The 12,003-nt window shown below is 38.4% G+C and overlaps 1 protein-coding gene across 2 annotated transcripts in view; it reads right to left on the reverse strand.

Moving 5' to 3' along the window:
- The window catches only part of LOC150078580 (voltage-dependent calcium channel subunit alpha-2/delta-3-like), a 1,140,037-nt gene that overhangs the window by 511,773 nt on the left and 616,261 nt on the right, over positions 1 to 12,003 (reverse strand). For both annotated transcript variants that reach the window (XM_090384275.1, XM_090384274.1), the window contains one exon: positions 8,687 to 8,710. In XM_090384275.1, the coding sequence (XP_090240401.1) occupies positions 8,687 to 8,710 (24 nt within the window). The remainder of the gene's footprint in view (positions 1 to 8,686; positions 8,711 to 12,003) is intronic.

The raw sequence follows: 12,003 nt of genomic DNA on the forward strand, positions 1-12,003 counted from the left end.
AAGGCCTTGAATGGGTTGAGCACGCTAAATTCTGATGGGATCCTTCCACTTGTTCAGATTACGAATCTAAGGGGGCATAAATTCAAATTAAGAAAAGACAGATGTAGAATAGATGTGCGGAAATTTTCCTTTAGCCAGCGGGTGGTTAATTGCTGGAACAAACTTCCATCTGTCGTTGTGGAAGTTGATAGGTTGAATAAATTTAAGGAGGAACTGGACAGGCATTTGGAGGGAATGGTGTGATTTTTTTTTTTTTTTTTTTGGCTGATGCTGCATAAGCTCATACATTTGCTTTCTTGCATCACATGCCACTACTACTACTACTACTACTACTAACTTCAAACTTGCAGAACCAACTTTTCATCTTTCTCGTTTATGATTCAACTACCATTTTCTGACACAACCTTCCTTCATATGTATTTCCTTAAAATTACAGTCTACAGAAGTTCAAGTCTAATGTCAACAAATATCTTCTTTCATCTTCTCAACCTCCAACCCATGCACAGTACTAAGTACTATATATTCTAATACCTCTCAGGTTTGGGGTTTTCTAAAAAAAAACAGTAGCCCAAGAGAAATGTACCAACTGTGTGGTACTACACTCAGGGAGGCAGAGAATGAAATAGACCTGGAGGTAATTATGCAATCAGATATTAAGTTCTCTGAGAAGTGCAGATGGGCTGCCAGAGCAGGTCATGGAGTCAATGATATATAGTAATTTTGCTAGCAGAGACGAGAAGATGATTATCCCTTTGTAGAAGGCAATGGTCAGGCCACACTTTGAGTACTGTACACAGGTCTGGAGGCCTCATTTTAGGAAGGATGCATAGCTGCTAGAATGAGTACAGAGAAGGGCAACAAGATTGGTGAGAGGAACAAAGGGGTGTACTTATGAAGAAAGGTTTAATTTCTGCAAGTTGCAGCATCTGGAGACTAGGTACCTGCGAGGTGATCGGATTGAGGTGCATAAGGCCTTGAATGGTTTGAGCAATCTTAATGCTGATGATATACTTCTGCTTGCTCAGATTAAGAACCTGAGAAGGCATAGATTCAAATTGAGGAAGGCCAGTTGTAAGATAGTTGTGTGTAAGTTTGCCTTTATCCAGCAGGTAGTTGATTGATGGAACAGACATTCTCTGTTTTTGTGGAAGTTGATAGCTTAAATAAATTTAAGGCTGAACTGGTTTGTTTGTTTGTTATTTGGTTTTTTAGGAGTATTAGCAACTAAGGCCATATTGCTCCGGGGATATGCGGTGCTCATTCCACGACCTTTCCGCATCCTCCGTATTTGTGGTCACGGACTCGAACCCCGGTCTAATCAAGAAGCGTGTACTATGCACTACTGCTCCTGCCCACCTGGCTACGGAGGCATCACTGAGCTGGATAGGCATTTTGAATGAACGGTGGGGGGGGGGGTGAAATGGGAAGGGTTTTTTTTTTTTTTTGCTGTATATGCTTGCTTTCTTGCATCATATGCCTCAACTAACGCTAATGATGCTGCAGAGACGATCATCCAATAAAGCACAAAAGTCTTGCTAGTCACAAAAGTCTTTGGTCACTCGCTAATGTGCGAGTGACCAAATCCACAAGTTCTAGTCAATATCTGAGAAGTTAAAATCCTCCATTATAACACAATCTGATTTACTGGCCCATTCTATTTCTCTGTACAACTGTTCATTGTACTCATTATAGACATTAGGCTTATAACACACTCCTAATCTCAACTTGGTTTTCTCAGTGCTTATATCACACAAAACTGACCGAACATTGCACTGTCCATCTCATCAACTGGATGCATATCCTTAGATTTTAATGATGTTTTTCTTAATTAACAGAGTAACTCCTCCTCACTTCCTATCTTGTCTATTCTTTCTGTATATATTCATCATCATCATCAGCCATTTTCAATCCACTGCAGGATGAAGGCCTCTCCAGCAACTTTCCAGTTCCTTCTGTTTTGAGCACTGGCCATCCATTTACTAACCCACAAACTCATGAATTTCATCTATCCCCTCCGCCTTTGTCTTCCAGGTTTTCTTATACTCTTCTTGGGTACCATTCTGTTATTTTCTTAGTCCATCTGTCATCATGTCTTCGAGCTATGTGTCCTGCCCAAGACCATTTTAGTTCTTTAGTTTTGATAAGAATGTCCTTTACTTGAGTTTGCTGCCTAATCCATGTGTTTCTCTTCTTATCTAACAGCCTGATTCCCAATATAATTCTTTCCATTCTTCGCTGCGTAGTTCTCAGCTTCTCTTCCATTCTTTTGGTGAGTGCCCAAGTTTCACTTCCATAAGTCATGGTGGGGAGTATACATTGGTTCATTGTTTTACGTTTCAGACAAACTGGGATATTGCTCTTCAGTATGTGACTATTTCCTGAATGCTATCCATCCAAAATTTATTCTTCTCTTGACTTCCACCCATTTATCATTATTACAGCTAATAACTTGTCCCAGATAAGTATATGACTCCACCTTTTCAATTTCTGCTCTTTAAATCGTTATTTCTCTTTCTGTAGCATACTTGTTCATCATTACTTTTGTTTTAGCCATATTCATCTTTAGTCCAAAATCCTTACTAACTGTGCATAACTGATTAAGATTTTCCTCTAATTCTTTGGGATCGTGGCTTATGACTACAATGTCATCTGCAAATCGTAAATGGTTTAGGTACTTCCGTTCACATTGACTCCTTTCTGCGACCAGTCTAATCTTCTGAAAGCTTCCTCAAGGGCAGCAGTAAACAGCTTCAGAAATATTGTGTCTCCTTGTCGAACTCCTTTCTCGATTTTAAATTTCCTACTGTCTTTGTCTAGTCTAATAAAGGAGGTAGCACTCTCTTATATTTTCTTCAAAATCATAATATGCAGGGTATCTATGCCTTGTCTTTCCAGTGCCCGAAACATTGCCTTATGCTGTATGGAGTCAAATGCCTTTTCATAATCCACAAATGCCAGGCATAATGGTGTTTTATATTCATTTGCTTTCTCCATTAGCTGTGATATTACGTGAAGGTGATCCATAGTTCAGAATCCTATCCTAAAGCCAGCTTGCTCTTTTGGTTGATTCTCATCAAGTATTCTTTCTAATCTGCTAGTAATGACCCTTGTGAACAACTTGTAGATGTGGGATAACAAGCTAATTAGTCTATAATTTCCAATTTCTGATTTATCTCCTTTCTTATGCAGCAAAACTATGATTGTATTATTCCACTGCTTAGGTGTCACACCTTTTCTAATGCACTTTTTGAAGAACCTTGCCAGTTTTTGTGTTATGTCTCTTCCTCCCAATTTTAACAACTCTACAGTAACTTCATCTTCCCCCGGGGATTTCTGATTCTTCATTTTCTTCAATGCATGTTCTACCTCATCAGGAAGAATATCGGGTATGTCGTATGTGTTGCTACTTTGCAATCCATCTTCCCCACTGCTGGCATCATTCCCTCGCTCCTTGTATAGTTCTCTATAGTAGTCTTCTGCTATTTGAATTATGCCTTCTCTGCTGTTTATAAGTACACCATCACTATTCTTCAGTTTCAGTATCATTTGTCTTTCTGTATTACTGCTCATGGCTGCTGTTTAAATCCTTTGTTTTCCCTTAATGCTTGTTCTACTTTTCTTGTGTTAAATCTTCTTATGTCCTCTCTGAGTCTCTTTCTAATGGCTTTGCATAACTCAGTATACTCAATTTTCTCCCCTGTCAGTGTTTTTCTTGCTCTTCATTTGTCGTCTTCGATTCATCATGAAAAGTGTTTCTTGACTAATTTTTTCTTCTTTGGATTTCTTTTTCCCTATAGGTTTCTTGGGCTTTATCACTTTCAGAAAGTTGTAATATTCCTCGTCGATATCTTGGTCCTGAGCAGTTTGCAGAAGCTCAAACTTGTTCTTAAGTTCCAGTACATACTGCTTTTTCTCCTCCTCTGTTATTTCACAGACCTTTGTATTATTTACTCGAGTCAGTTTTTTCCTTTCCTTTCCTACATCTATATCAAGTGTACATCTTACCATTCTGTGATCATTTCCAACATTTACCTTATTCAGGACAGTAACATCATTCACAATATATCTTCTATTAGTGAGGATGAAGTCGATTTCATTAGTTGTTAATCCATTTAGACTCTTCCATGTCCACTTTCTGTTCACCCTTTTCTTGAAAAAAGTGTTCATTACTGACAGTCCTTGAGATTCTGCAAATTCCACAAGTCTTTCACCTCTTTCATTTCTTTCACCAATTCCAAAATTTCCTATAGTTCCCCTTTCTGCGCTGTTTTGTCTTTTTCCAACCTTAGCATTGAAGTCCCCCACAATAATAGTGTAGTGGGTTTTCTGCTCATCTAGAAGACTCTCAATTTCGGTGTACATTTCTTCAACCTCTTCATCATCATGGCTCGATGTTGGTGCATAAATCATTATAACCTTTAACTTGTATCTCTTAGAAATTTTGAGTATTAGTCTTGACACCCTTGGTGATTTACTTTTGAATTCCAAAATGTTGTTTTAAAATCTTTATACACCAGAAACCCAACTCCACCTCCACTCCTTTCATTGTTTCCATTGGTGTACAGCAGATTTCCACTTGATAAACTTATAAGTGATTCCTTTCTTCTTCTTGTTTCAGCCAAACCGATGATATTCCAATTCATATTTTATAATTCCTTTTCCAGCTCTAATATCCTGTCTTCGCCGATGAGTGATCTTACGTTATAAGAGGCTAAGTTCAGTTTCCGTGCATGGCAGCCTGGTCGTACCCAGAGATTCTTAGCACCCTCTGCTTCCACTCTGGTTCTCTCGTTGCCGTAAGAGGGAGAGTGAAAGCTGCTGGGGACTGAGGGCCATTTGTTTTGTCGTGCTGTCATATGCTGGAGGCTGTATATATATATTGTACTCCTCAAATTCAAATTCTGCATTCCTAATATCTGTGTGACACCACATCTCTGATATCCCAACAATATCTGCCTTTGATGTATTGACTAGCACTTCAAATTCATCAAATTTATTTACTATACTTCTAGCATCAGTGTACATGCAAATATACACTGATACTGGAAGTGGTGTGAGTCCCTGATGATACTCTGGGGCTTTCGGGAACTCCCACCAGTCCCTGAAAGCCCCAGCACCCTGCTGCTCATTCCAATAGAAGCAGTGCAGGAATCACTTTCAACTCTGTCTGTAGCTACCTTTAACCTTTTAGTCTGTGAATCCTCCCCACCTGAGCTAGCAATTTTCCGACCCACCTCGCTGCTTCAATAGCATCATTAAACATGCTTGCACCACTTTTATTTAAGTGTATTTTACATTTTTATTTAGTGTCCGTGTAGAAGCAGTCTCTTCTGTTAACAAGCACAGACCATGCTGAGAAAAATTCTACCTCTATGAGTCTTGCACAATCCCTTCAGTGCTAAACTGAATGACAAGGCTCTCATCATGTACTCCCTTCTATCGTGTCTGGTCAGAATTGCAGACATTTTCAAATTTAACCTAACTCATGACTTTTTTTCGGTATTGACCTATACTTGTTAAGTTATCTTCGATGAGATTCTAGAGTCTTAACTGATTAGCAGGTAGACAATGTAAAGACCTTAGATACAGTGATGGGTTTTGCATGTTTGATATGCAGTCAATGAGCATTTTGTTTTTGAATGGATCTCATTTACAGTGCCGGATTTAGGTACGGAATATCAGTGGCCCTTTGCCTGGGGCAGCATGCTTTAAGGGGCACCAAAAAACAAAGAACAGTTGGGCAAGGAAAATATATCCCTAGTAAAGGGCGGCAAAAAATTTTTCTGCCCTGGGCCTGAAATATCTTGGTTCAGCCCTGCTCCTTTATGAAGCTTGATCTCAAATAATTTGGTTTGATGAAGTTTTTGAGATAGTGTTCTATTTATTATTCTTACTTGGTGATAGTATTAGTAGAGGAAAATGATGCAAGCTTATACAGTGATGGGACTTTGTCTATTTGATATGTAGCCAACGAGTATGTAATGACTGAAAAATTTTTTTAGCAAAAAAAAAAAATACATAAATAAACTACCAACTCATCTATCATCCTCTCCATTAATCTATCTAATTCTTCATTAAATTTATTTAAACTGTCCACTTCCAAAACATTAGATGGATAGATTCTTTTTTTAGGCAGTTAAGAGGAGAAATGGAAATTGAGGTTTAATAAAATGCAGCCTACTGCATATGGGGCAGTAATCCCATATTAACAAACCAACTATGTAGTAGTAGGCACCTCCATAGCCGAGTGGGCAGGAGCGGGAGTGCGGTAGCACACGCTCTTTGAGTAGACCGGGGTTCAAGCCCCTGACTGCTGAATACGGTCGATCTGCCAACCCGCACTGGACCAGCGTGGCAGATTATGGTCCATTTTCCCTCAGCATGAATTGTTGAGGAGGCTTCCATCCTGCAGTGGGTTGATAATGGCTGCACTTTACTTTTTTTTTTTTTTTTTTTATGTAGTATTACACTCAGGGTAGTGGAAAATGAAAAAGACTTGGGGAAATTGTGCAGTCAGATATGACGTTTTCTGAACAATGCAGACAGGCTGTCAGGAGAGCATGTGGGATTTTATCAGTGATTTTTACAGGAATTTTGCCAGCAGGGATATGGAAGTGATTATTCCATTATATAAGGCAATGATCAAGCCACATACAACAGATTTTCAGAATAACGGCACCTTCAAGGATTCAAGGTGCCATTATTTTGAATTTTCCATTATTTATAAAGTTTTATTTTTAATATATTTGATACAGAAATAATGATGTTAAATAAAAAATAGAGAGACTAAGAATGCAATTTTATTAACTGCACATAAAAAACATAAACATGTTGACATTCCAATGTTATATTCTGCCATTAATACACTCCTGCCTATGCCCCGTTCAATTTTCTTTATTATATCAAGCTTAGTCTGTGTGGTAGCACAGTGGAACCGCCACCGTCCTCCCCACACTGGATGGAAAAGGCCTGAGTTTAAATCCCATAAATGATGGTAGGGAACTTATGGGCCTTTTTCACCTTGCGATTGAGTTAGTCGGTCTCAGGCGTAGATAGCAATGTTTTTCTTCCAGCAAAACAGGCAAATCAACCAGAAAACACATGCAATTTACAGGCACAATATATATATATATGAGTATGTGAATTAACTTTCCAGGTGTCCTAGTTTGCATTATATCAAATTTGTCACTAAGCTTTAATATTATTCTTCTTTTCTTCTCTGTATCAGGTTTATTAACTTTAGGAGCCATAGTGAGGGGTTTTTAATTTAAAATAAATGTAAAACAGTGGTATAATCTGTGATATCAGTACATAATTCACTTTCAAAATTGAGAACATAAACAATACAGTAATCATGTGACTTGCCATTTTCTTTTTTCAGCACTGCAAGACATATGTGCTGTATGTAAACATCCAATCTAATGTTCCCTTAGCTCTAATGTGCCATCATTTCGACAGTCTACTATATTGAGTACTGGTATGGAGGCCTCATTTTAGGAAGGATAGAGCTGCTAGAGTGAATACTGAGAAGGGCAATGAAATTGACGAAGGGAACAAAGGAATGCTGTTACCAAGAAAGGTTTCAATTCTGCAAATTGGAATGTCTGGAGAATGAGCCTCTGCAAGGTGATCTGATTCAGTTGTTTATGGCTTTGAATTGATTGAGTAAGCTAAATGCCGATGCGATTCTTCCTCTTGCTTAGACTACACCCATGAGGGGACATAAAATGTTCACAATGAGAAATGATGGCTGCAATAGTTGCCTATAGCCAGTTGGTGATTGATTGCCGGAACAAACTTCATCTGATTTTGTGGAAGTGGATAGCTTGAATAAATTACAGGAAAAACTATACAAATTGTTGGAGGGGGATCCACAGTCACCCTCTGGCCAAAAGGAAATGTTTATATATCCATCCAGCCATTTCAATTTAAATTTGTTCTCCTCTGAAGAAACAGAAATACAAAAAAACAGCTATACTGTGTTTTTTTTTTTTTTTTTTGTTTTTCTTTCTTTTTTTAATACATTATCACAAAACTTTACAAAAATAAAAAATATATATATAAAAAAAATTGGGGAAAAAAACTAGAAAAAAAAAAAGTACAGAAATGTTCATATTTGCCATACTGTAAACTGCCAACATTTTTCATTTTCTTTTAATAAATATGGACAAAAGTGTAAAGTGTGTTTAGTATCAAATGACACCAGGGGTTTCTCCCATCTCCATGTTGCTTTCATTGTAGGTGTACCAGTTCGTTGGGAAGGCCAGAGATTTAAAAGTGTATCATTGAAATATGGACATAATGAAATTAATGGCACCATTTTATAATTGTCAAATAAATACTGACGAGCAAAAAAAAAAAAAAAAAAAAAAACGACATTATATTTAGCACCAGATACTGCAGGGTGAAATCAATAATGTTATCCCAGTCCAGTCAAAGGCATCAATGGGGTGGATGAACTGAATACTAATGCCTTGGGTTTGGATACCACATAGGAGGCCTACACTTTGAGGGAAGGGTGGAAGTCAAGGAGAAAGAGTGGCCCAGTGTGGATGGTTTCCCGTCCTGAGTACTGACTACTAATGCCACCTCAGCCAGTAATATTATAAAAGAATAAGTACCTGCACAATGAATTATTATATTGTGATTTTCTGATAATATTCAATTTATAAAGCAAAATACTTACTTCTAAAAGTGCTTCCTCTTGTTCCTATAAATGAAATATTATAGTCAACAACTTTTCAGCATTATATTAATGTTTAATCATATCTTTAAACACATTTTACATATAAGTATTACTTTCTAGAAACCCTTCAACATAAATAAATTAATTAATTAATAAAAAATATTAATGCACATTAAATATTAATAAAATAAGAATGTGTAATATGCTTTGACATATAACTTTTCTTCTGTGAATGTGTCAGCAGCGAAAAGTATTGTTAAATTAAACATGATTGATTAAACAATCATTTCAATTTGTGTTATACTCCATCATGACTACATAGATCATAGGCAGCAAGGGAAGTTAACAAACCCTAAGCAACAATTATGAGAGCTTCCTTGGACTCAAGGAAGGTACCCATTGACTGGAGATGTGCAAGTGTAACCCCAATTCAAAAAGAAAGATCAAAAGGTGACACAAGTAAATACAGGCCTGTTAGTTTAACTTCTGTTCCATGGAAAATAATGGAGCCACTGGTTAAAGAGGTGATACAGGATCATCTAAACAAGAATACAATAATAGTTCCAACACAGCATGGATTCATTAAGGGAGGTCTTGCCTGATAAGTTAATTGGATACTACAATGTGGTCACAAAGGAACTGGATGTAAAAAATAATTCTGATATCATATGCTTGGATTTCAGGAAAGCTTTTGATACTGTTATACATGGAAGATTGCTTTACAGATTAGAGCGGTATGGCACTAAGGGCAAGTTGCGGTAATGGATAAAAGGATGGTTAGGTGGGAGACAGCAGAGAGTGGTAATAAATGGACACTGCTCTAACTGGACTAATGTATTAGTGGAGTACCCCAGGGTTTGGTGCTGTGCCTATTGTTGTTTTTTATATTTATCAATGATATCGATGAAGGTATATCAGGTTTAATGTCCAAGTTTGCAGATGATACAAAGGTTGGCAGGGTTGTTAACAACAATAAAGACAGTACGCTACTGAAAAAAGATCTAGAAAAGTTAGGCAGATGGGCTGAAAAGTGGCAACTGAAGTTTAACATTGACAAATGGAAAGTACTGCATATTGTTAGCAGTAACCCAAGAGAAACGTACCAACTGCATGGTACTACACTTATGGAGGCGGAGAATGAAAAAGACCTGGGGGTAATTGTGGAGTCAGATATGAAGTTCTCTGAGCAGTGCAGGTGGGCTGCCAGAGTAGGTCATGGAGTTTTGTCAATCACATGTAGGCATTTTGCTAGGAGAGAAAAGGAGGTGATTATCCCTTTGTATAAGGCAGTGGTCAGGCCACACCTTGAGTACTGTATACAGGTCTGGAGGTCTCATTTTAGGAAGGATATAGAGTTGCTTATAAAGGTACAGAGGAGGGCAACAAGATTGGTGAGAGGAACAAAGGGTGGATGGGATCTATCCAGTTATATTAAAGGAGGCAGCAAAGGAAGTATGCAAACCCCTAGCCATAATTATGAGAGCTTCTTTGGACTCAGGGGAGGTACCCATAGACTGGAGATGTGCAAATGTAACCCCAATTCACAAAGGAGGATCAAAGGCTGACACAAGTAATTATAGACCTGTTAGTTTAACTTCTGTTCCAGGTAAATTAATGGAGGCACTGGTTAAAGAAGCACTGCAGGATCATCTAGACAAGAATTCAGTTATAGCTCAGACGCAGCATGGTTTTGTTAAGGGCAGGTCTTGCCTGACCAATTTGATTGGATACTATGATGTAGTCACAAAAGAACTGGATGCAGGGAATAACTTTGATATTATATATTTGGATCTTAGAAAGGCTTTTGATACTGTTGCACATGGAAGACTGCTGCACAAATTGGAGCAGTGTGGCATTGGAGGCAAATTGCTGCTAGGGATAAGGGGATGGTTGAGTGGCAGAAGACAGAGAGTGGTAATCAATGGACACTGCTCAACGTGGACTAATGTTATTAGTGGAGTTCCTCAAGGTTCAGTGTTGGGTCCATTGTTGTTTTCGGTGTTTATGAATGATATTGATGATGGGATATCAAGTTTAATGTCTAAGTTTGCAGATGATACAAAGGTTGGCAGGGTCGTTAAGGACACTACTGACGCTATGCTGCTGCAACAGGATCTGGAAAGGTTGAACAGATGGGCTGAGAGGTGGTAAATGAAGTTTAACATTGACAAATGTAAAGTACTACATATGGGTAACAGTAACCCCAGAGCAATGTATCAACTCTGCGGTACTACACTGACAGTGGTGGAGAATGAAAAGGACCTGGGGGTAATTGTGCAGGCAGATATGAAGTTCTCTGAGCAGTGCAGACGAGCTGCAAGAGTAGCTCATGGTGTCTTGTCAATGATATACAGGAATTTTTCTAGCAGGGATAAGGAGGTGATTATTCCCTTGTATAAGGCAATGGTTAGGCCACATCTTGAGTACTGTATACAGGTCTGGAGGCCTCATTTCAAGAAGGATGTAGAGCTGCTGGAACGGGTACAGAGAAGGGCAACAAGATTAGTAAATGGAACAAAGGGTTGCTCTTACGAAGAAAGGCTTAAGTTTTGCAAATTACAGAGTCTGGAGACTAGGCACCGGCGAGGTGATCTGATAGAGGTGTATAAGGCTTTGAATGGTTTGAGCATGCTCAATGCCAATGGGATTCTTCATCTTTCTCAGAATAATCACCTCAGAGGGCATAAATTCAAATTGAGGAAGGACGGATGTCGGATAGATGTGCGGAAATTTGCCTTTGGCCAGCGGGTGGTTGGTTGGTGGAACCGACTTCCATCACTTGTTGTTGAAGTTGATAGCCTAAACAAATTTAAAGCTCAACTGGACAGGTATTTCGAACGAACGGAGGGGTGAAATGGGAGAGGGTTTTTTTTTTTTTTTTTGGCTGATGCTGAATAAGCTTGCTTTCTTGCATCATATGCCTCTACTAATGCTAATGCTAAAGGGGTGCTCTTACCAAGAGAGGCTTAAGTTTTGCAAGCTGCAGCAGCATCTGGAGACTAGGTACCTGTGAGGTGATCTGATTGAAGTGTATAAAGGCCTTGAATGGTTTGAGCAGGCTCAATGCTGATGGGATACTTCCGCTTGCTTGATTAAGAATCTGATGGGGCACAGATTCAAATTGAAGAAAGACAATTGGAGAATATATATGTGTGGAAATTTGCCTTAGGCAGCTGGTAGTTGATTGCTGGAACAGATTTCCATCTGTTGTTGTGGAAGTTAAAAGATTAAATAAATTTAAGGCTGAACTAGACAAACATTTGGAGGGACCAGTTGGGTTAATTGGGAAAATTTTTTTTTTTTTTTTTGGCTGATTC

This window comes from Mastigoproctus giganteus, chromosome 11, assembly GCF_048544385.1.
Source record: "Mastigoproctus giganteus isolate SK-2022 chromosome 11, ASM4854438v1, whole genome shotgun sequence".
NCBI lineage: Eukaryota > Metazoa > Arthropoda > Arachnida > Uropygi > Thelyphonidae > Mastigoproctus > Mastigoproctus giganteus.